The 26,530-nt window shown below is 41.0% G+C and overlaps 1 protein-coding gene across 2 annotated transcripts in view; it reads left to right on the top strand.

The window, feature by feature from the left end:
* Positions 1-18,942, top strand: part of LOC134542724 (centrosomal protein of 162 kDa) — a 182,226-nt gene extending 163,284 nt beyond the window's left edge. For both annotated transcript variants that reach the window (XM_063387199.1, XM_063387198.1), the window contains exon 17: positions 16,305-18,942. In XM_063387199.1, the coding sequence (XP_063243269.1) occupies positions 16,305-16,574 (270 nt within the window). In that variant the 3' untranslated portion in view covers positions 16,575-18,942. The remainder of the gene's footprint in view (positions 1-16,304) is intronic.
* The last annotated feature ends 7,588 nt before the right edge of the window (positions 18,943-26,530 follow it).

The raw sequence follows: 26,530 nt of genomic DNA, 5'->3' as shown, positions 1-26,530 counted from the left end.
AATATTTTAATATAAATAATGAATTTCTTGTAGAATCATAAAATCTGGTTAGTAGTATAGGATAGCCGGTCCTGAAACAAGGTTCTGGGTGTGGATTGCGTGGATTGTGACGTCACGTCGGTCATCTTGAATTGTGACGCCACGGCGGCCATCTTGGATGTGTGTGACCCTTGACCTTGAAATTTTACCCTCAAAAATTGCCAAACGTTGCCAAAATTGGACAAAATTGCCCAAAATTCCTCAAATATCGCCCAAATTTCAATTTCTGTGGGAAAAAATTCTGCCAAAAAATCTCAAAAAATTTCACAATTCAAAAATTTCTCTTTTCGAGGGAAAAATTCCTGTTTCAAGGAAAAATTTCCCTTTTTTAGTCCATAAAAATACCAGAGGCTAGAAATGTCCATATATAGGCTTAAGCATCCATGTCTACAGCCTCTGATAAGCCTCTGACGTCATCATGGATAATGTCGTCACCGTTGCAATTTCCGTTACGGCCACCATCTTTAAAATCTTTATTTATTATCCAATTTTAATGAAAAATTTTTAAAATTTATAAAAAAAACAATTAATAAAATTTTTGATATAAATATTAAAAGAAATTACTTTTATGACACGGAGCTCGGAGTCCTCGGTTCGAACCCGACGAAAGCAAAAAAATTAAAATGGCGACCGATCCTTGCCCTGTGGTGGGTGCAGGCAGACTGGCCCCCACCACTTTGTTAATAGCATATATATCACCAGTGAGCATGACATCATCTTGTCTTCGTTGCTGGAAGCCATCATCATGTATCGTCGGCTACAGTGCGCTGACACCATGTTAGTTTAATTCTTATCCGCCAGAGTGCAGTAATCATAACTGTGACACCCGCCAACTTGTCATTTGGACGCCATCTTGAAAATCCGTAATTTTAATGCTAGAGATGCGGGAAAAAGTTCAAAATTCATTAAATAAATTTGCAAACAATATACTGATTAATTAGGTAGACTAAGGTCCTTGGCACGATCCTGCACGAAGCTAAAAGAAATTTAATTTAAAAACCAGAAAAGTGTAAGGTTCGAGAAATAAAACACCATAAGTTCTTTTACAAACATAATATTTATTACACAATTTCTATCCTACTACAGGATCACTTGCGAAAGCCAGCAATCTTATAATCATTTAGTTCCTCATCGGTGTGAAATGACTTATTCTTAGCTCCAATCGGTTTATACTAGGCAGAGACCAACCAGAACATTTACTGACATAGTCCTCCTCTTCTTGACAGAGTTTCTGGACACCGTGTTTAACAGTTTGCTTCACATCGTTAGAACGTTCCACGTAATGCAGACTGCGACAAGTAGAAGCCATTATCGTTTACTTGTAATGCACCGAACACAGTCTTAGGTTTATTTTCATGTTCAGACGTCATAACAATCGGTTGCTGCACATCTGTTTTTTTTTGCTTGTACGCTCACGAGTCACCAATCTGAACCGAGGAGTCGAACTTTCTACAGGTAGTTCAACAGAAGGCGCACGGACTTCACCTTTACAGTTTTTCGCATGTCGACACAAATTATCCATTCGAGTAAACCATTTATGACACTCATCACAGCGAAACTTCATGCGAGAAGGATTCTTCGTACATCTACTCTTTTCATGTCTCCGTACATCATGTGCAAATGCAAAGGACATATCACAGTAGCCACAAGGATGCTTAGTTGAAGACAAACCCGAACCAGATGTCGTTGTAACTGTAGGTGTACCACTCCCAAGCATACTCTTATGCACATAAATGCATCGTTGTATAGAAACCTTTACTTTCTGCCGCACTGCAGGACCTTTGCAGGTCTCCGAGTGATGCTTCAAATTAGCATTTCCTGTAAATTGCTTGCGACACTTAATACAACCAAACATTTTACGATAAAGGTTCTTAGCACATTCCCTCTTCTCGTGTCGACGAGCATCGCTGATGTTTGAGAAAATCTTGTCACAGTAACGACATCGATGTTCGTTAGTTGTTGACGATTCACCATCCATTGAAGTCACCATCGAGGGCGAAACAGCGTTCGTCGAGGTTTCATGTACAGCCAGCACTACCGGCATTAAAGTCTCTTCTGATGGTAGTATCACGTCTGTTGAAATCTCCTCCAATGTTTACGTCGTCGTCGTTGCCAACGGGATCTGATCCTTCTCCGTCGTAGCTGTCGTCAAGGTTCCCGTAGTCGATGGTACAACATCCATCGAGTTCGACGTTAAAGTCGGTAAAGATTACCATCGAGTTCGCAAGAACAGGTAATTACGCGACTTATGCACCAGAAGAAACAAACTAGGTGATCCGTACACCGTCGACGACAGTAACAAACTCAGCGACCTTCTGTCTAGGACTCGCTTATATACATGCACCGGATGGAACAATACGCTAGTCAATTCAAGAACAATTTACTATAATACTAGAGTCAAAACAACATTAAAAATAGAAGCACCATCAACAAAAAGGAAGCACATTCTGGAAGCACCGTCAACGAAAAGGAAGCACATTTTGGAAGCACCGTCAACAAAAAGGAAGCACCGTCAACGAAAAGGAAGCACATTTTGGAAGCACCGACAACGAAAAGGAAGCACATTTGGAAGCACCGTCAACGAAAATATGACACCCTCAACGAAAAGGCAGCACCATTGTCATTGGCTCCAATATTAATTGGCTCCAATATTCATTGACTCCAATATTCATTGACCCCAATATTCATTGGCTCCAATTGCTCCAAATGCGCCCATAGCTACAATTCGCGCCATCAGATCCAAAGCTCCAACAGCTCCAACACGCAATGTACGCGCAATACATGCAATTTACGCGCAATAAATGTAATGATTACACAGTACACGCAGGAAACGAAATGAAGAAATAGTACACACAGGAAACGGAACATACACACAGTACACACAGGAAACGGAACGAACGCAAAATGTTCTCGCAATTGACGCACAGTGCACGCAAAGTACACGCAATGTACGCAAAGTACACGCAATGAAGAAATAGTACACACAGGAAACGGAACGTACACACAGTACACATAGGAAACGGAACGAACCCGTAATGTTCTCGCAATTGACGCACAGTGCACGCAATGTACGCAAAGTACACGCAATGTATGCAATGTACGCGCAGGACAAGCATTTAATGAGAACGAAGCACGTTTGGACGGAAATTCTATAAACCGAAAGCTCATTTAACTAAAAGGAGGCACATTCTCTCTCGTTCATTCAACTCGGTAGGATGCGATCGTCAATGATAAGATAAGATATATTGTCTCCAACAGTCTATGAGTCCAACAGTTTTTATTTCCATTAATCATTGGCTACAATAGTCATTGAATCCAACAGTCTTTTGGCTCCAAAAGTCATTGGCTCCAACAACCATTGGCTCCAACACCATTGGCTCCAACGGTCTTTTGCTTCATCTGCTCCAATGATATTTGGCTAGAATGCTGCGAGTCTAAGAGACTATGAGGCTACAATTCTACGAGTCTACAAGACTCCTACAACTGCCTACGAGTCTACGAAGCTCCAACTACTCCAGCAGTTTTATGTTATAAGATTACAAGACTACTTGTTTACGTAGCTACAGGTCACGTGGATACTTGGCTACGTAGCTACAAGTATACGAGGCTCCAAGACATATTGACTACGAAGCTTCTAGAACATAAGTTTACGAGACTGCGAGGATACAGGACTACAATTCTACACGAGTACTTGACTACGAAGCTACAAGTCTACATGGCTTCAATTGCGACATCTGTTATCGGCTGAATTTTCTCTTTGGCTCCAACTGCTACTGCAGCATTATGTTATAATATAACAATGCTACTTGGTTACGAAGCTACACATCTACAAGTCTCCAAATGTCGCATCTGTCTTCGACGGCATTTTCTCTTTTGCTCCAACTGCTCCAACAGCATTATGTTATAAGATTTCATGGCTAATTTGTTACGTAGCTACAAGTCTGCGAGGTTCCATTGCATCATGTCTACTAAGCTTCCAGGACACGAGGCTACATGGCTACGAGACTACATGACTCTAACTGATTACAATAGCACCATTCAGTGGTGAGGGTTAATTTATCTCATGCAAAAAATAACCTGTTTAAATAGTCTCAATTATTGTCAACAGATGACACCACATGTTGCTTACAGGCACATATTATTTAGTTATTTTATGTGTGATGTGGGATGCTCACTAACGATCGCAAAAGAAGGAGGGCTTCGCTAGACACCAAGGAGAAGGAAGTTCATCCTTCCAGTTAGTGTTTCACAGATTTCTTAGAGCTTATTATTATTTGACTGAGTAGTGGTTGTTTATTTTTTATTTCAACCTAATAAAAATATTACAAGTGTTGACTAAGTAGCAGAAATTCACTAATTAAATGTAACATTAAATAAAATAACATGACTCATTAAGTAAAAATTCCTTCATGTAGAGATCAATTGCTCATCTGTAATCAGGAGCACACGGAGAAAACCATCAAAATATTGACAAGATTAATCTGGAGCACACGGAGAAATCCACCATAATATTGTCAAGAATAATCAGGAGCACACGGAGAAAACCACCATAATATGGTCAAGAATAATCAGGAGCACACGGAGAAAACCACCATAATATTGACAAGAATAATCGGAAGCACACGGAGAAAACCGCCACAAGTTTTCTTTGATATCATAAAATTACAGGAAAATATTAATAAAAAATTTAAAATAAAAAATCAGAAAAAATTCAAAAACTGATTCTGGGTTGGACTAGAACTTTATCTTTGCTCAACAATGAGAAGTTCACAAGCTAGCAGAATCAGTTTTTGAATTTTTTGTGATTTTTTTATTTTTTATTAATTTTTTCCTGTAATTTTATGATATCAAAGAAAACTTGTGGCGGTTTTCTCCGTGTGCTTCCGATTATTCTTGTCAATATTATGGTGGTTTTCACCGTGTGCTCCTGATTATTCTTGACAATATTATGGTGGTTTTCTCCGTGTGCTCCTGATTATTCTTGACAATTTTATGGTGGTTTTCTCCGTGTGCTCCTGATTACAGATAAGCAATTGATCTCTACATGAAGGATTTTTTACTTAATGAGTCATGTTATTTTATTCAATGTTACATTTAATTAGTGAATTTCTGCTACTTAGTCAACACTTGTATATTTTTTATTAGGTTGAATTAAAAAAATAAACAACCACTACTCAGTCAAATAATAATACGCTCTGAGAAATCTGTGAAACACTAACTGGAAGGATGAACTTCCTTCTCCTTGGTGTCTAGCGAAGCCCTCCTTATTTTGCGATCGTTAGTGAGCATCCCGCATCCCACATAAAATAACTAAATAATATGTGCCTGTAAGCAACATGTGGTGTCATCTGTTGACAATAATTGAGACTATTTAAACAGGTTATTTTTTGCATGAGATAAATTAACCCTCGCCACTGAATGGTGCTATTGTAATCAGTTAGAGTCATGTAGTCTCGTAGCCATGTAGCCTCGTGTCCTGGAAGCTTCGTAGACATGATGCAATGGAACCTCGCAGACTTGTAGCTACGTAACAAAGCAGCCATGAAATCTTATAACATAATGCTGTTGGAGCAGTTGGAGCAAAAGAGAAAATGCCGTCGAAGACAGATGCGACATTTGGTGACATGTAGATGTGTAGCTTCGTAACCTAGTAGCCTTATTATATTATAACATAATGCTGCAGTAGCAGTTGGAGCCAAAGAGAAAATTCAGCCGATAACAGATGTCGCAATTGAAGCCATGTAGACTTATAGTCCTGTATCCTCGCAGTCTCGTAAACTTATGTTCTAGAAGCTTCGTAGTCAATATGTCTTGGAGCCTCGTATACTTGTAGCTACGTAGCCAAGTATCCACGTCGACTTGTAGCTACGTAAACAAGTAGTCTTGTAATCTTATAACATAAAACTGCTGGAGTAGTTGGAGCTTCGTAGACTCGTAGGCAGTTGTAGGAGTCTTGTAGACTCGTAGAATTGTAGCCTCATAGTCTCTTAGACTCGCAGCATTCTAGCCAAATATCATTGGAGCTATGAAGCAAAAGACCGTTGGAGCCAATGGTTGTTGGAGCCAATGACTTTTGAAGCCAAAAGACTGTTGGAGTCAATGACTATTGTAGCCAATGACTAATGGAAATAAAAACTGTTGGACTCATAGACTGTTGGAGACATTATATCTTACCTTATCATTGACAATTGCATCCTACCGAGTTGAATGAACGAGAGAGAATGTGCCTCCTTTTCGTTAAATGAGCTTTCGTTTTATAGACTTTCCGTCCAAACGTGCTTCGTTCTCATTAAATGCTTGTCCTGCGCGTACATTGCATACATTGCGTGTACTTTGCGTACATTGCGTGCACTGTGCGTCAATTGCGAGAACATTACGGGTTCGTTCCGTTTCCTGTGTGTACGTTCCGTTTCCTGTGTGTACGTTCCGTTCCTGTGTGTACTATTTCTTCATTGCGTGTACTTTGCGTACATTGCGTGTACTTTGCGTGCACTGTGTGTCAATTGCGAGAACATTATGCGTTCGTTCCGTTTACTGTGTGTACGTTCCGTTTCCTGTGTGTACGTTCCGTTTCCTGTGTGTACGTTCCGTTTCCAGTGTGTACGTTCCGTTTCCTGTGTGTACTATTTCTTAATTTCGTTTCCTGCGTGTACTGTGTAATCATTACATTTATTGCGCGTAATTTGCATGTATTGCGCGTACATAGCGTGTTGGAGCTGTTGGAGCTTTGGATCTGATGGCACGAATTGTAGCTATGGGCGCATTTGGAGCAATTGGAGCCAATGAATATTGGGGTCACTGAATATTGGGGTCAATGAATATTGGAGCCAATTAATATTGGAGCCAATGACAATGGTGCTGCCTTTTCGTTGAGGGTGTCATATTTTCGTTGACGGTGCTTCCAAATGTGCTTCCTTTTCGTTGTCGGTGCTTCCAAAATGTGCTTCCTTTTCGTTGACGGTGCTTCCTTTTTGTTGACGGTGCTTCCAAAATGTGCTTCCTTTTTGTTGACGGTGCTTCCAAAATGTGCTTCCTTTTTGTTGACAGTGCTTCCAAATGTGCTGCTTTTTGTTCTGCTTCCAGAATGTGCTTCCTTTTTGTTGATGGTGCTTCTATTTTTTATGTTGTTTTGACTCTAGTATTATAGTAAATTGTTCTTGAATTGACTAGCGTATTACTCCATCCGGTGCATGTATATAAGCGAGTCCTAGACAGAAGGTCGCTTTGTTTGTTACTGTCGTCGACGGTGTATGGATAACCTAGTTTGTTTCTTCTGGTGCATAAGTCGCGTAATTACCTGTTCTTGCGAACTCGATGGATGTTGTACCATCGACTACGGGAACCTTGACGACAGCTACGACGGAGAAGGATCAGATCCCGTTGGCAACGACGACGACGTAAACATTGGAGGAGATTTCAACAGACGTGATACTACCATCAGAAGAGACTTTAATGCCGGTAGTGCTGGCTGTACATGAAACCTCGACGAACGCTGTTTCGCCCTCGATGGTGACTTCAATGGATGGTGAATCGTCAACAACTAACGAACATCGATGTCGTTACTGTGACAAGATTTTCTCAAACATCAGCGATGCTCGTCGACACGAGAAGAGGGAATGTGCTAAGAACCTTTATCGTAAAATGTTTGGTTGTATTAAGTGTCGCAAGCAATTTACAGGAAATGCTAATTTGAAGCATCACTCGGAGACCTGCAAAGGTCCTGCAGTGCGGCAGAAAGTAAAGGTTTCTATACAACGATGCATTTATGTGCATAAGAGTATGCTTGGGAGTGGTACACCTACAGTTACAACGACATCTGGTTCGGGTTTGTCTTCAACTAGGCATCCTTGTGGCTACTGCGATATGTCCTTATGCATTTGCACATGATGTACAGAGACATGAGAGGAGTAGATGTACGAAGAATCCTTCTCGCATGAAGTTTCGCTGTGACGAGTGTCATAAATGGTTTACTCGAATTGATAATTTGCGTCGACATGCGAAAAACTGTAAAGGTGAAGTCCGTGCGCCTTCTGTTGAACTACCTGTAGAAAGTTCGACTCCTCGGTTTAGATTGGTGACTCGTGAGCGTACAAGCAAAAAAACAGATGTGCAGCAACCGATTGTTATGACGTCTGAACATGAAAATAAACCTAAGACTGTGTTCGGTGCATTACAAGTAAACGATAATGGCTTCTACTTGGCGCTGTCTGCATTTCGTGGAACGTTGAAAGACTACTATTATTTAAATACGTTAGGTGAGTCGAAGGATATTTGTACTTTTCTTGATGATATCAGACAGGACATAATCAACCAGCTTACTGATGACGTAGCAACAAACGGTCCATTAAAATATAACTTGTGGTTGGACTGTATATATGGAAAGCCGTATCCGTTCGATGATAAAGTGAAGAAGTGTGCATTCAAGACATCGGCTGCAGTAATTTACAGTTTAAACGATGTGAAGCAAACTGTTAAACACGGTGTCCAGAAACTCTGTCAAGAAGAGGAGGACTATGTCAGTAAATGTTCTGGTTGGTCTCTGCCTAGTATAAACCGATTGGAGCTAAGAATAAGTCATTTCACACCGATGAGGAACTAAATGATTATAAGATTGCTGGCTTTCGCAAGTGATCCTGTAGTAGGATAGAAATTGTGTAATAAATATTATGTTTGTAAAAGAACTTATGGTGTTTTATTTCTCGAACCTTACACTTTTCTGGTTTTTAAATTAAATTTCTTTTAGCTTCGTCCAGGATCGTGCCAAGGACCTTAGTCTACCTAATTAATCAGTATATTGTTTGCAAATTTATTTAATGAATTTTGAACTTTTTCCCGCATCTCTAGCATTAAAATTACGGATTTTCAAGATGGCGTCCAAATGACAAGTTGGCGGGTGTCACAGTTATGATTACTGCACTCTGGCGGATAAGAATTAAACTAACATGGTGTCAGCGCACTGTAGCCGACGATACATGATGATGGCTTCCAGCAACGAAGACAAGATGATGTCATGCTCACTGGTGATATATATGCTATTAACAAAGTGGTGGGGGCCAGTCTGCCTGCACCCACCACAGGGCAAGGATCGGTCGCCATTTTTATTTTTTTGCTTTCGTCGGGTTCGAACCGAGGACTCCGAGCTCCGTGTCATAAAGTAATTTCTTTTAATATTTATATCAAAAATTTTATTAATTAGTTTTTTTATAAATTTTAAATTTTTTTCATTAAAATTGGATAATAAATAAAGATTTTAAAGATGGCGGCCGTAATGGAAATTGCAACGGTGACGACATTATCCATGATGACGTCAGAGGCTTATCGGAGGCTGTAGACATGGATGCTTAAGCCTATATATGGACATTTCTAGCCTCTGGTATTTTTATGGACTAAAAACGGGAAATTTTTCCTTGAAACAGGAATTTTTCCCTCGAAAAGAGAAATTTTTGAATTGTGAAATTTTTTGACATTTTTTGGCGGAATTTTTTCCCACAGAAATTGAAATTTGGGCGATATTTGAGGAATTTTGGGCAATTTTGTCCAATTTTGGCAACGTTTGGCAATTTTTGAGGGTAAAATTTCAAGGTCAAGGTCAAAGGTCACACACATTCAAGATTGCCGCCGTGACGTCACAATACAAGATGACCGATCCACACCCAGAACCCAGTTTCAGGACCGGCTATCCTATACTACTCTGGTTGTTGGAATTTTTTTCTCTGGCTATTCTGAAATCCTATAGTGCCCCCTCCGAGGTGGACCTCTGGATCCGCCACTGTTTTGTATACTCTACATTTTTTAATAAATGCACTTGCCATGAATGGGTTTTGTTTTTATGAATATTTTTGCCTCGCAAAGAAAAAAAAAATTTCTAATAAAAACCGCCCCCCCCCCCCCCCCCCCTACTTTTGAAACTTGATTTTAGTATGAAATGTGCGACGGTGTGTATTGGATTTGTAAATAGTGCTTACCCTAGATTTATGTTTACTAATCCAAGTGTTGGATGCTTCAAAATTCAAATATGGCGCCATTTTTCTGCCATTAACTTAAGCGATCCTGGTGGCCACCAGGAAAGACTCAGTGGTTCATCTGGTACCGGCGTCATCGGAAGTCCGGCTATCATTTTTGACTTTCATGTTATCTGGTAACAGTTTCAATACGAATCATTTGGTCCTCCGGGCCGGATCAATCCGCTAACCGCGATAACTGAGCTATTGGGCTCAGTTCTAGTTATGTGGAGAGATTCGGAGTGTTTGTTTGCGTCGTTCGTTGTACCGAGTCTCCTTTGTCCGTTGTTGCGCCGCCATAAAAACGTAAACGTGTTATCATCTTAATGGGCTATAAGCTTCCTGTGGAAGAGAAGATAACAACTGAGTGCGTAAGGGAAGAACTGAGTGCATAAGGGAAGATAAGAACTGCCTTATCACGCTGGTGCTGACGAAGCCCTTTTTGTCGTGCCGCTCTATTATTTTTTATCATCTTTCCAAGGTAACCAGATAATGATAATGACCGGTCTGCTATAAGATTGCGTGTTTTCTAAGACTGGCGGTGAAATATGACTTTGAATTATTAAGTAGACTGTTAACATAGGTTTTGCCAAGTCTTTGTTCGGCATTACTACACATATCGATACAAAATCGATTCACAGAACATGGAAAATCGATTATTTAGACACCACTCGGTTTAGAATCGATTTTAGTTGAAAATCGATTTTATAAACGCCACTCGGTTCCAATTCGATTTTTAGCTGAAAAAAATCGATTACATTTAACTTTTATATTTCGTGCTCCCATTTTTGACTGAGTGTACTTCAGTAGAATAAACACAACCATGACTGACAGTGTTTCAGCTCTGGAGCGACGCCTGGAGCGTGACAAAAACCGATTACAGCGTGCCGCGGATCTGGCCAAAAGGGTTACTACAGACACTTCCAAGCAGTCATTATTCTTTGCAACCTGTCGGGACTTATCTCAGCTTCGTAATGGGTTTGAAGATGACCATTTGGCTTATGAATTGGCATGCAAGGAGCAAGTTGATTTTGATGACACAAGGCCTACAAGTAGGCTAAATCACTTCGACGACCTTTATTATGAAGTTAATGCAATCTGGGACACATTAGTGCAGGATTCTAAGAACCGGAACAAAGAAACGCGTAATCAATGTGCAGCTGGGTCGTCACCCCGTCTGCCAGCTATTGATTTACCCCACTTTCAGGGTAATCCAACAGAATGGCTCAGCTTCTCAAATCTGTTTGAGGCTCTGGTTGTAGACAACCGAAGTCTCACTAATGTAGAGAGACTATCTTACCTAAAGTCATCTTTGTCTGGTGACGCATTGGCAGTAATTCAGGCATTACCCTTGACTGATTCGAACTATAGTATTGCTTGGGAACTACTGTCTAAGAGGTAAAGTAACAAGCGCTTGATTGTTTCATTGCACATTGAAGCAATTATGCAAATACCATCTGTGTCATTAGAGGCCCCAGCATCAGTGAATAAGATGATGTCTCTTCTGGCAGAGCACATTGCAGCATTGCGAGTGCTGGATGTCAATGTTGAAAAATGGGACCCGCTGTTGCTGCATATCATTGAAGCTAAGCTGGATAAGGTTTCGCATAACCAGTGGGAGCTGTTTATTAATGACAAGGGAGCAGAGTTTCCCAAGCTTACCGAGTTTTTGTTATTTTTAGAGGGTTACCGCCGTGCAGCTGAGTCACAGCTAGTGATGTCTGGGAAAACCTTTAAGAGCAAGTCGTGTATTTATTCTAAGCCAGCTTCTAGATATGTGCACCATCAGTCATTCGCAGGAAACACTGTTTCCAAGTCAGTTAAGTGTGTCATATGCAGTGGACCTCACGAAATCCACCAGTGCCCCAAGTTCCTAGAGTCATCCCCAAAGGAAAGGTATCAGATGGTGAGGTCAGGAAACCTCTGTTTGAACTGCTTGCGAACCTCTCATCATGCAAGCGCATGCCTTTCGTCTTCTCATTGTCGGTCTTGTGACTCTCGACATCACACACTACTTCATTTTAGTGACATGCGACCACAGTCACCAGACCATGATGGTGTGAATGTGTTGTGTGCTTCATCTCCTGGACAATATTTGGCTGCATCTGAACTGCGTAATCAAGATAGTCCATCTACGATTTTGCTGTCCACTGCACTCATAGAAATTCCAGTCAGCTCTGGCAGGACTCACACAGTTCGAGCACTCTTGGACTCTGCCAGCCAATCCAGCTTCATGACAGAAGGTTGTGTGAAGAGGCTAGGCTTAATACGTCGAAAGGCAGCTCTGCCAGTCTACGGTGTTTCCCAGGTACCAGTGCATGTCACTAGGGGAGTAATTGACTGTTTAGTGAAACCAGTTGGTCAGGAGGGTCCGCGATTGTCACTCACTGCCTTCATTTTACCTAAGATCACCGGCTCACTGCCTACAACACAACTGAACCCTCATTCATGGCATCATTTTTCACATTTGCAACTAGCTGACCCTCACTATGCACAGCCTGGGCCTATTGACGTGCTAATTGGGGCAGATCTGTTTCCCTATGTGCTGAGCGGGCGCACACTAAGTCTCAGTACCCAGGTCCCTGTAGCGATTGACACTGTATTTGGATGGGTAGTGATGGGGAGAGTACCCACATCTGCAGTATCGCTCAGTTGTGTATCACTTCATTCTATTAAACCAACACTTTACGACACAGTTCGGCAGTTTTGGGAGGTGTAAGAGGTTATTATACCCCCAAAGCCTTCCTCTGAGGACATTCGATGTGAACAGATCTTTCTCGAGACTTACAGAAGAGATGAGAATGGTAGATATAGTGTGGCCTTACCTTTCAAAGAGCCTTCACCTCATTTTTTGGAATCACGTGTTCAAGCACTCAAGCGTTTTCACTACCTTGAATGCAAGGTGAACAAAAACCCTCATTTTAAAGCATCCTATGTAGAATTTATGTCATATTACGTTGACCAGGGTCATATGTCAATGGTTCAAGAACCCCAGTTGACTACACCGTCGTTTTATATTCCTCATCACGGAGTTTTGAAACCAGACAGTAGTACAACAAAGTTACGTGTGGTCTTTGATGCATCGGCCAAGGACAGCAAAGGAACTTCTCTGAATGATCAATTACTTACGGGACCCAAACTGCAGAGAGACATAGCTGACGTTCTTCTCTCATTTTGAGATCATGCAGTTGCATTTACTGCTGACATACGACAGATGTACCGTCAGATTCTAGTTCAAGAGGAATTCCGTGACTGTCAACGAATTCTGTGGCGACCATCTGATGATGATCCAGTTTGTGAGTACAGGCTCAACACTGTGACCTATGGCGTGTCATTTGCACCCTACCTTGCTATCCGCACACTCCATCAACTGGCTGCAGATGAGAAAGATAGATTTCCTCGGGCATCATCAGTCCTCCTAAAAGACACGTATGTTGATGTTGTAACTGGAGCACCCAATGCACGTGAGGCTATCTCATTGCAAAGAGAGTTAATTGACCTCCTCAAGGCTGGTGGTTTTCAGTTGCGAAAATTTGCCAGTAATGATTTATCTCTGCTCTCTTGGCTTTCCGAAGACTTGGTGCAGGGCAGCAAGGCTCTCCCCTTGGACAACACTTGTGGACTTCCCACCGTCAAAATATTGGGTCTGCAGTGGCAATCTGAAGTGGATGCATTTGCTTACAATGTTCAACCTACTTCCTCGACAGCTACGAAGCGGAGCATACTGTCCGACTTGGCGCGAATATTTGACCCTCTAGGTTGGCTGTCACCTGTGGTCCTGCTTGCAAAATGCCTCATTCAGCACTTGTGGATTCGATGCATAGATTGGGATGACCCTCCTCCTGCCGACATCCTTGCAACGTGGCAGCGGTTCCAGCGAGAGCTTCCTATTCTGGCTAGCATCACCATTTCAAGATTTGTCCCAGTTACCCAAAGAGAACTCTTACTAGAGATCCATGGATTCTCTGATAGTTCGGAGCAAGGTATGCGGCAGTTGTTTATCTCAGAGCCACTTCACCTGATGGCTCAGTATCTGTATACCTTCTGGTTGGAAGATCAAAGGTAGCCCCAATTAAAATAGTGTCATTGCCTCGCCTGGAACTCTGTGGGGCTTTGCTGCTTGCTCGCACAATGCATAGAATCTTGCAAAATTATGGACCTTATGTGAACCTATACCAAGTATTTGCCTGGACAGACTCTACAGTTGTCCTCCACTGGATCCGTGGATCACCCCATAAATGGAAAACTTTTGTTGCAAATCGTGTCGGCCAAATCCATGACCTTGTCCCAGCAAAGCACTGGAATCATGTGTTGTGAGACAGCAACCTGGCTGATTGTGCCTCTAGGGGCTTGTTTCCAAGTTAGATAGCTGACCACTCGCTGTGGTGGACCGGTCCATCATGGCTGTATAAGCCACCAGAGGAATGGCCACAACTCACCGGCTTGATGGACAGTATGGACGAAACAGTGATGGAACAACGGATCTTTACCTTGCATAGTGTCAACCCTCTGGCAGACACTATGCTGCTGGAATTTTCTCATCTTTAAGCAAGGTCAAACGCATTACTGCCTATTGTCTCCGCTTTGTGCAACGTTTGCGCTTCAAGAAACTTCCCCCCCGTAGTCCACCAGATGCTAATGAGCTTAAAGATGCCATGATGGTATGGGTTCGTTTAGCCCAGGCTTCAGCATTCGCATCTGATATCAAAGCTCTGCAAGCTAACCAACCATATCGGGGTCCACTCTTCAAGCTGTCTCCCTTCTTGGATCCTGCTGGCATCCTCAGGGTGGGCGGACGTTTGGAACTATCAGACTTGGCTTACAACCAACGACATCCAATTCTACTGCCCAAACACCACAGATTGACAGACCTTGTAATTGACCACCTTCACATCCATCTGATGCACTGTGGTCCCACCATACTACAGTCTGCTGTGCAATGTGACTTCTGGATTGTAAGTGCTCGGGGCCTCATTCGTCAACGGCTGAAGAAGTGTACTTTATGCTTTCGAGTTCGCCCTGTGCCTCGAAACCCACCCATGGGTAATCTTCCAGTCGATCGTGTCACACAAGCCAAGCCATTTCTCAAGATAGGAGTCGACTATGCTGGACCCTTTAAAATCTCCATGTCCCGACTGCGGAAGGCCCGCATCCAGGATGCCTACTTGTGCCTGTTTGTATGCTTTGCCACCAAGGCAATCCACTTGGAGCTGGCCTCTGATCTGACGACAGATGCTTTCATAGCTGCCTTTCGCCGTTTCTTGTCTCGTCGGGGGGATTCACAGCGATTGCGGGACTAACTTTGTCGGTGCCAGTCGCTTGTTGACTGGACTAAGAGCCTTCATGTCAAGCAAGGATACACATGACTCCTTTGCTCAGTCGCTGGTTGAACACCAAGTTACCTGGCATTTCAATCCCCCATCAGCACCACATTTCGGAGGCCTGTGGGAGGCAGGTGTAAAGTCTGTGAAGTCTCTCCTCATAAAGAGTGTAGGTGCTCAGGTACTCACTTATGAGGAATTATACACTCTTATGACACAAGTGGAGGCCATTCTCAACTGACGGCCTCTGTGTGCTCTCTCAAATAATCCAAACGACATGGCTGCTCTGACACCCAGTCATTTTCTAGTCTTGGGGCCTCCTGCATTAGTGCCCGAACCAGATTTGTCCCACCTCAAGCTAAATCGTTTGTCTCGATGGCAACTCATCCAGCAGGCGCATCAGTCATTCTGGAAGCGCTGGCACCAGGATTATCTACAACAGCTGCAGCATCGACCCAAGAGCCTAACCGACCAAGACATCCTCAGTGTTGGCACCTTGGTTCTCATCAAAGATCCGAATCTACCACCACTATGCTGGAAGTTAGGCCGTATTGTGAAGACTTTTCCTGGCTCAGATGGTGTAGTGAGAGTGGCTGAGGTAAAGACCCAACAAGGCACCTTTCTGCGGCCTGTGGTGAAGCTGTGCCCGTTGCCCGCCCAATAAATGTTTAAAATATGCATTTTGGTGGGCAGTATGTTGGATTTGTAAATAGTGCTTACCCTAGATTTATGTTAACTAATCAAAGTGTTGGACGCTTCAAAATTCAAATATGGCGCCATTTTGCTGCCATTAATTCAAGCGATCCTGGTGGCCACCAGGAAAGACTCAGTGGTTCATCTGGTACCGGCGTCATCGGATGTCCGGCTATCGTTTTTGACTTTCATGTTATCTGGTAACAGTTTGAATACGAAACAGTGTGTCTGCGGTATGTGGTGGCGGCAGGAGGACGAGCGCTACGAGGCCCTCCAGGAGAGGATCCTGGAGCTGGAGGCGCGCCACGAGCTGCGCGAGGAGCGCCTGCAGGCCGTGGTGCGCGACCTGCTCCGGCGCAGCGCGGAGCAGCGCCAGCCCCGCCGCGGGACGGGCGGCGACGACGCGGCCGGCCTGCGCCAGCGCCTGCTCGACAAGAACCGCCAGCTGTGCCTGTACCAGGCCGAGATGGACCGCATCCTGGAGGCCCTGCAGGGGCTGCACCACGCCCGCGGGGACTGAGGGTGAGCCGGCTGGTGGGTGTCATCTCCCTCGCGGTACTGAGCCGGGTAGCTATCCGACTCTCAGGGCGGTATTCCAAAACATTCAGGTAAGGTAGCGAATAAGCACTACCTTGTTGGGATACAACTGTAACCTATCTCGCAGACTGTATTCCAGAACGCGTCCCAATCCAATTCCTGTTAGGAAACGAAAAAGCAACTGTTTTAATAAACTGTGCCCTGTACGAGGCTAGAAACTGATTTCAATGCATTCTAGCGGATGTTTGGCAACCATCAATGGATTTGCTACGCCAAAATCCTACAGATAGCAGCACTATCGTGCGAATTAATTGGCGTAATTTTAATGTTCTCAGGTAATTTTAAAGTTGTTGATTATTTGTTTTTATGACCATTAAACTATTCAAATATATTCCAGAATAGTTTTTGCTATTATAAAGTTTTATTTGACACACTAGGTAATTTTAAAGTTGTTGATTATTTGTTTTTATGACCATTAAAGTAATCAAATATATTTCAGAATAGTTTTTGCTATTATAAAGTTTTATTTGACACACTAAAACACATTATACATCCCCCGATTATAATTAAAATGACTATATAATATGAGTTAATGCGCCAGATGCGAATCAGCCATCTGGAAGAAATCAACGAAAAAGTGAGCTCTGCGCATGCGCGTGATTTTGGCAACGAAACGGCAACAGATAGGACACCAAAAATCAGTGCCCTAAAAATAAGGTACTGGCCGTGTCCTATCGTGCACTTGGAATATGGCTAGGGTACAGGTATCGCATATTCAACACCTAAACCCTTATTTTTGTGTCTTGGAATACGGCCCTCAGACCACAGGGTCTATCTAAAATACTCATAAAAAAAATTTTTACATCTTTAAATGCGTCTGTTTATCGGTACAGCTGTTGCCGGGCATAAGGAAATACACTGGATCCTTGTTACGTGGAATGCACGAGATACACAACTGAGCGTACGTAAGGTGTTTTTGTGTCCAGTACACATGATCGTGATACGGCATTGTGTGCGGTAACTGCTTTTGCGATATACAGAAGCACGTTCGGATGCATGTTCGATGACATCTGCGAATCCCTGCTTATGAACCCAAGATTTTTACATTTATGTTAGGTGAAACCCGTATTAAAAACCTCCCCTCTGTGATGATAATGGAGAATACCAGGACCATTATTATTTTTTCTTAGGGGTGTACTTGTATCGAAACAACCCATTACTGAATCAAACTACCTAGTGTCTAATCTCTCATTTTCATTGAATGCTACCAATTGTCTGAACCAAAGCAAGTAAAGTGACAGATAACCTGGAAAAAGAAATGTTTTTTTAAACAAAAGTATCAAGAATTAAGGATTAAAAAAATACATTTGAAGAACATTCTTATTTGAGTACTTTAAGCAGTACCATTATTACCACCAAATGAAAGTGTTGAATGGCTTTAACTGACATTATAATCCCAAAATCTAGATGATTTAATATTATTGAACTTCCACATAATTATTAGGTTATTGGAGCCTTTATTCTCCAGTCCAGCTATATTGGTAGATTTGAATGAATTGACATTCAGATCGGTACAACCCTACTTACACAACAGTAGCATATTCCTTTTGCTTTTAATTTGGTCATACTAATAAATCTGTGTCTATTTTGTATGTTTAGGGGAGCAAAAAAGTGGAGATCATATTTACCACAGTAATAGGTGCTAAAAATATTTTAACAAAATAAAAACTTACCAAAAATTTGCTGCATTTTTTAATTCCAGCAGAATCAGATGTTAAGCAATATTAAGTACGGTAATATCTCAAAACTTTTGTTGTAAAAAGGACTGGTAAAATTTTTTAAATATTTAGGTTACTATTTATAATTATAGAAACAGCATATTATACTACCCATCAACCATTGTGTTAATGCAGGGTAATTTTTGAACAACATATTGTACTATCCATCAACCATTGTGTTTACACAGTGTAATTTTTGATATGTACCTGATTTTCTTTAAGCATAATTTTTTATTAGGTAATAGTTATAGAGAAAAAAGTTTGTTTAGATCATATTATAATACAATTTATCTGAAGTACCTACTGTTTGTCACAAATAATTTGTAATGTTTGTAAATACATAAAGCTGTTAAACAATGCTCATCCATTGCAATTTGTTAATTTCAAAGACTTTGGTGTTGAGGTACTTTTGCAGATATAACTGTGAGAAAGTTTATTAATATTTAATTATGTTAATGATTTTTTTCACTTTATGAACAAGCAATTATATTTTCTCTTCTATTTGTAAATATTGTTGTAAATGTTAAAAAAATATTTTGTTTACTCTTTTGTTGTTGAGCAGTTGTACTGTAAACTTGATGAATTAAATTTTGTGCTGCTGAATTTTGTGCTGCTGGTTTTTAACAACTGTGTTAAGGTTTTATTTAATCGAAATCTCACCTAGATAGTGACCTTCCCCTTGTTTTGAAGGTAAAGTGTGCAAAGTTTCAACTAATCAGATGAACGATGTGTGAGAGTATAGAAGACAAACACACTAACACTCATTTTTATATATTAGATTAAAAATTAATTTGATAATTTTTTTAAAATTTTTTTTGTGCTAAGTAGTAACAAAATAGGCCCTTTCAACATGCATATAAGGAGCAAAAAAATAACACAAAGAAGGGTGAAAATCAAAAATCCAGACTTGCTGAACATGCCTGGGACAATAGCCATAGAATACTCTGGGACAATGCTCCACCACTCATACAGGAAGAACACCCAATTAAAAGGAAACTTAAGTAATCAGCATTTATTGTCAGCAATAGCAATATTATCAGTCAACGAAGCATTGAATTTAAAAAATATATACGGATACCGTTAATTTAAAAAGAAACCAATTTACTACAGAACTCTCAGTTACAAACCAACAGGCAATAGGCTCAGAGTTATTGCGTAAAGACGCAACCCCAGGCAATCATTTCTGACCGTCTTGCAGGGTTATCATCGTCGTCAATGTGGACCCAAGGGCCGAATACTTAATCTTGGCATCGAACCCCGAGGCCCCGAAGGGAGTCCCGGGGAACGAAAAGGTGCACATAACCTCCCAGTTTTTAACCTATACTAATTCTGTCGTTACAAGTATTTGTGAAGCAATTGTTAATGGTGAGCTGCGAAGCTCTGTTTTTGAGTTTCTGAGCAGATGCCCTTTTTTGAAGCTAAGTTAATCAATTACATTAATTTCGAATCGCTAGTGCGTTTGGTGATTACGTTAATCTCGTGGGGATTCCAGATATTGTCTCTTAATTTTTTTTTGGCAAGGGGGAGGGTGTGTGTTTGATTTGTTTATACCGAGTCAGAGGCCTGACTCCTGGTTGGCGACTTCCCGCCGCACGCTGGCATTCTGCAGGTAGTCGCACTTGCTGGCGCGAGACCTAGATTTGCTTCTCGGACTTGAACCCTCTTCTGGAGCTGAGTTTTCCTGTTGCAAAAACAACGTCCAACATTTATAAAAACATTGCTCCACCGAACTCAATACTTATAACAACATTTAATTCAAATTATCTGATCGATTTCCTTAAACAAATAAATAAAAATAACAAATCGCCGATGGTACCGAAACACATGTAACCTTTTCGACAGCTGACAACAAACTAAACAACACATAAACAGATAACACACATTAAATCTCTCTTATGATAAGTTGGTTACTGCATCTAACGGCCAAAACAAATGCGAGTAATACAGCAGAAGATAAAGGCGCCTGATTGCAGCAGAAAAAAAGAAACAAAGATGGCGAGTGGAGAGATTTTTAATATTAATAATTAATTAATTACGAATTGCTTTTGCTTGGCAATTGTATTGTATAAATTGCAAGGTCCCCAAGGACGTAGTCGACGTGCCCTTATGTGAAGACACAAGCTGACATCTTGTCTACATCACCAACGTGTGTCGTCGGCGCGACATGCCACTCCTACCTGGCCCAGGTAGCTCATGCCTTGACCCCAGCCTGCATCTGGACTTCTTTATTTTCCTCTCACTGCACGGAGGATAGTTTTAGAAAACTCGGCTGGCTCAACTAAGGCAAAAGAAGCTACAGGAACTAAATGTTACGCAACACAATTGCCTGTAAGTAAATGCAGACACACGAAACCGCTAACACAGGTCTTCAGCAAGCTGTCTGTTCTCTTTCGTAACTGGACGCAGACCAAACGATTAGTCTACTTGCGGTCGTACTTATACGATTTAATATTTTCAAGGCTTTGTGTATTCATCCGCGACGTCTCTAATAAAGGAGAGAAACTAAATTTGCATTACGAGGTAATAAAACGCTAATAACCAAATAGCACTTACCTGTGTGTGGTAGGTAGTAACTCCTAGTAGACGATCGCAGCGATGCAGGAAGTAGTTACTACGATGACGTCCACCATCAGACTGAGATCTGACGCGCGGATGTCCGGAGGCTGAGCGCGCTGGTTGGAGCAAGTCCGGGCGAGTTGGAGTTGTGCGCGTGGCAGCTTCGGCCAGCTCTTAGCTGTTTGCGGTGTTCCTTACAGAGCTGCGAATGAGATGCCAATGTAGGCCAGTGCATAATCCACAACATAATTGACTCATTAAGTATATCCAATATAGGGGCTTCTCATGTTGTGATGGAAGAGTTAGGTAAGTAAAAAAAAATATTGATAAAAATATTCACATGTGAAACACTCGTTTCCAAGGTTGATTCGTTAGCTGAGCGGTCGAAGGCGCTGCTCCGTGCTGGAAGTTTGCGAGCCGTGGCTTCGATTGCGCATACTTATATGGAATCGTCAACATTATTCAAGTATTTTAATGATTTTTCGTAAGGTCTAACATAAAGCTAATTTTTACTGTAGTGGTAGACAGTACCGAAAAAAATATGGCGACTGACGACGCAACGGTAGAGTCCTTCGCAGGCGATACTAGCGCACCCTAGTACACAACAACTGAGGCAGAAGCCAAAAGGATAAGCATGTCAAGGTATGGCTGACCTGTGACAGTTTATTCGATGAAAAAGAAGAGCCTGTAATTTTTTTCCCTACACATGGCACAAAACGATTTCACTTTCGGGAAATCTCTCTCTTGCTCGATGGTGATGTGAGGATTTTCCGTTCCCAAAAACGCACATTGTGCCCATTCACTTTGCCATTCGTGTGGAATGTGGCCTCATCACTGAAAATTAACCTCATGGGTAGGTTGTTGTCGCTGTCGATCCTCGTTAGCACCTCGGAGCAGAATGCGTAACGTGCACCGTAATAACTTGAGCGTATGGACTAATTGGAGTCTGTGCGGTTTCATGTGCAAACTTTTGGCGCAAGATTTTCGATACCTTTGTTTGGGGCATCTGCAGTTCACGACTTGCTTGCCAGTTGATTTCCGTGGGAGACGTATACTTGATGCTCTAACGCGGTCCACATCCCCCTAGGCAGGGCCGCAACTAGTGGGGAGCAAGCGGGGCATACGCCCCGGGCGCAAAGCTGTGGGGGCGCCGAAATCGCTTGCATTGTAATTCCTACTACAACTGGTAACTGGTAAAACGTTTTTTAACTTGCATGCCAGGAATGTCTAATCTGATTTACAATATAACGTCTTAACATATTTATTGAACAAGTCTAGTGATTATACGGACTACTTTATGGACATAGTGGGCTCATGCATGGAAGTTACAGTAGCACAGAAACTGTTACATGTAGGTATGGAAAATGTTTAAATAGCACCATTTTTTCCGTGGGTGGGCCCCCGGACCCCACACTTTATTGGTGTGGTATATGCAAAAAAAAAGAGGGGGGGGGGGGCGCATGAATCCATTCATGCCCCGGGTGCCAGAGACTCTAGTTGCGGCCCTGCCCCTAGGACACACAGGGCCGACCACGTCTACCCTTTGTAAATGAACCCTTTCTCTTCAAACGTCTTATATCAGGCATAAATAGATAATCAGCTTGGCAGTTTCACGTTAACATGAGAGTAGGTAAATATAGTTCATCCTGGGGCACCGGTGTGTGGTGGGGGATTCGAGGCGGCCATCTTGGATTACGCCAATTCCGGCAGCCATCTTGGATTACATCACTTCCTGTGGCCATCTTGGATTTGACCTTGACCATTGACCCCTGCGGCCATTTTGTTTTCTAGATCATTCCGCCATTTAGAGTTTCGTTCGCCATCTTGAAAATCTTTATTTATTATTCGATTTTAATGAAAAAAAATTTAAAATTATATAAAAAATTAAATTATCAAAATATTAAAATAAAATTTAAAAATATATTATTTCATAAAATTTTAGTTAAAAAAACCTGTGCATCGAGTACCCCACTCCTCTACATTATGAATACACCATCTAGCCCCCACTCCTCTGTTACAATGACATCGTCATCGCACACCCCACTCATACCAGTTACAATTTTCCTTACACTGCATTCTTTAAAATAAATTTATTATCAAAATAAAAATTACATACCATCGTTGTCTGCTGGAGGCAGCCATCTTATTTAGTAGAAACCGCCATCTTGATTTCATCTGATGGATGTCGTCATCGGGTGTAGGTTTCTAAAGTATGTTAGTGTATGTAAGGTCGAGTTTCAATTCTCTACCAGCATTATTATGACCCTTATAGACAAAAATCCACAAAATCCATAGTAATTTTGCTGTTGTAACCACCATTTTTTCTTAAAGTCTTATCATTTATAGGTTTTAACTAATATATATGTTATCAATACTATCGTTGTGGATGCGATAGTTAAAGTAATGATGATTTAAAAACTTTTATCAATCCATCTTAGCAGGGCCAGAAATATTTCAGAGTCCTAAATCACAAGTAATATTCTCTTCTCATGTTTGCGTACACATGTTTAAAAGCTGCATGGAAGCAGATATTTTTAATGTCTGCATATAATTACATTTCTAAACAAGTTCATGTTTGCGTACTCGTGTTTTAAAGCTGCATGGAAGCAGATATTTTTAATGCCTGCGTGTAATTACATTTTACCATTCTCTAAGTCATTTATAAGTATTAGTACCTTGGATGATATAGGTGTTATGTTAAAATAATAAACAATTTGACGGAAGCACATTCATAGAAAAGGACGCACAATCGGAAGCACATTCATAGAAAAGGACGCACTATCGGAAGCACAATCAACAAACAGGAAGCACATTTGGAAGCACAATCAACAAAAAGGAAGCACAATCGAACATTTTACGTTTCAACTTAATGTCTGATCACTATAGTGTATATGATGCACTTACAACACTCACCTAAGCCATTACCTACTGCCACTACGCGTTGCACTTCATATCAAATGAAAATAGTATTTTTTTAAGTCGTGGCAAGAAGTCGAAGTAAATAAAATATCAAAAAAATATTTAACACTATTTAATAAAAAAAACACACAATCCTTCGCACCATCTTATCCCCCTTGTTAACAGAATAGGTACCGTTCAGAAGGCGTTACCGACCCTCTTCACAACACCCCGCTCTGCAGTACTTTCCATACTAGCATCAAATACTTTGCCCACACAACTATACAAGCACCACACAGCTCCAAAGTCGATAATTGAGGAATAAGCGCCTAATATTCCCCCACCACAGCGGCAATATCCTCCACAGTCAGAGTGGAGGTGTTCACAGGTACATCTGCGATGTCTTCCCTGGACTCTTCGTCTTCATCCATCGCAAGAGCTTCTTCCCGTCCGCTAGCCTCCTGACAGCACGCATAGAACTCCTCCTCAACAATTTTCTCATCGCTGGCAAGACAAATCTTACTAGCTCTGTTGATAACTACGAATGATGCATCCTAAGGGTGCAATTGTTCAACTGTCCCCACCCCTCTACCCATTCTATTGCAGTCCTGTTCGTGCATGCCAAGCACACACTTCACTGACGCACGGCCTTTGATGTCAGCAGACCTACCCCTCCCCCTCATCCTGAACCATCCACGCCCCAAATAGCTGCGTCATTTAGACCTGTCGCCACATGTCCCCAGCCTCCTAATACCATTTTAAGCTCCTTCGACGAACATCCCAACCTCTGGTAACTAGTGAAAATTTTCAAACAGTACATAAATTAATACATTTTTTATTTATTTTAGACTTGCATTTATTAATATAAAAATTTACAACATTTCAAAACATTAAAATTTATATGACATCAGTGGAGTTTATTCAACTTATTTTCACATTTATCGAATCCTAGCCACTTCACAAACAAGGGATCATCTTCCTAATACATCAATTTTTCTACTTAATAATCGCTTGGGTACTTGGTAGGCTGAATATCTTCCCCATAGAATCCGCCACGTATCGCCGAACCTCGTAAATCTTCCAAGTAGTAACATCTCGGATGGTAATTACGTATTTTAACAACACGGGATATTTATATCGACCATTTATAAATACACACAAAATATTCAATTTTGGCTCTAAGTTTTATTACGCCTAGTTTATTTGCATCAAAATAAAAAATTTACAAGAGTGAGATATCTTTTACATTAACAGACACCATGACAGTTTTTCTGTATTTGCTGTAACATATAAATCAACATATAACTCTCTCTTGCTGCGAACTCCCTTCACGTGGCTTTCTTTAGAGCAGGAATAAATCACTCATCCACCCATCCTTTTATCTCTGTGAGCATAGTTTAATTATTTATTCCGAACAAGGCTAGAAGACTTCTTGGCTACAAAGCTACAAGCTACAAGGTTCCAATCGGTTACGAGTCTATAATACTACCAGGCTACAAGACCACAAAAACACATAGAAAAAAAATCTTGGTATAAAAATACAAACTCAGCAAATATAAAGCCAACTGTAGAGCAGAAATATCCTTGAAATATGTATTTTATGCTTACTACAAGACCAAGTGGTTTTTGTACCATTACATATTCAACCCGGGCTACATACTTGTCAACAAACATTCAATGAAACGGGCACACATTTGGATAAAACATTCAAATCAGTAGGATACGGTAGGATACATTAGCTAAAATACTAAAGGAAATTCTAGGATCCAGCTCAAGCCGGCTACAATGCCTCCAACCACATTTGGCTCCAAATGATTTTAGTTACAATGTAGCATGTACCCGCCACAATTGACGGAAAGACGTTATTATGACTGTTCATTTTGTTAGTCATTTATTACGAATTTTACATCTTTAAGTTAGAAGTTGTTCTACGAGAACCCAACCTTAGCTATAAATTATATTACAATAAATAAAACAAACTTTTTTATCCAAAGTATAATTTTGTTTTTCACTTTTATACACATGCAGACAAAACAAGTTATTATTGTATGTAGCATGCATTTCTTATTTCACGAAGTATAGACCATATTTGTTTGGTATTGGGTAAATTTTCTTCATTTTTGCGAGGCAAGTAGTAGTCTTAACCTATCTACCAATATGTTAGAATATTTCCATGTGGTGTAATAAATCTCTTCAGCTTCTAACATCTCACATAAATTTTCATTACTAATACTTTTAAGATCTCAACGCTTTATCGCAGTATTCGATCTTGTGAGCTTCAAGTTGTTAATCATAGACTTAGTTCTTGTAAGCTTCAGGTGTATCATCGAAGTCTTCGACATTTTCAGCTTTAGGCTGTTCTAAAGTGCTCTCAATTTCATGGAGGCGACTAGAACTTGGTGTAAAAAATTTTTACTCCCCCATGAAAATGCTACTTTCTTCGTTAACTTTTTTTTCCAAATAATTAACATTCTTCTCATTTCTCGTCATCATTATAGTCATCTAATATTTTGCTACCATTTCACTTCCTTGTGTTTATAGACACACCATTCTTAACATTAACCAGCCTTGTTTTACAGATAGAGGTCTTTGCCAGACCTCAAGGGGGAAGAGAATCATCTTACAAACGAGTGTTTCTCGGCTGTACTTAACCTATTTAACAAATGAGTAATGGATATTTTTATTCAAGTGCCACCTGATTAAAATG

This window comes from Bacillus rossius (assembly GCF_032445375.1).
Source record: "Bacillus rossius redtenbacheri isolate Brsri chromosome 9 unlocalized genomic scaffold, Brsri_v3 Brsri_v3_scf9_1, whole genome shotgun sequence".
NCBI lineage: Eukaryota > Metazoa > Arthropoda > Insecta > Phasmatodea > Bacillidae > Bacillus > Bacillus rossius.
Note: the sequence above shows the minus strand (reverse complement) of the source record. Positions and strands in the feature narration are given on the sequence as shown.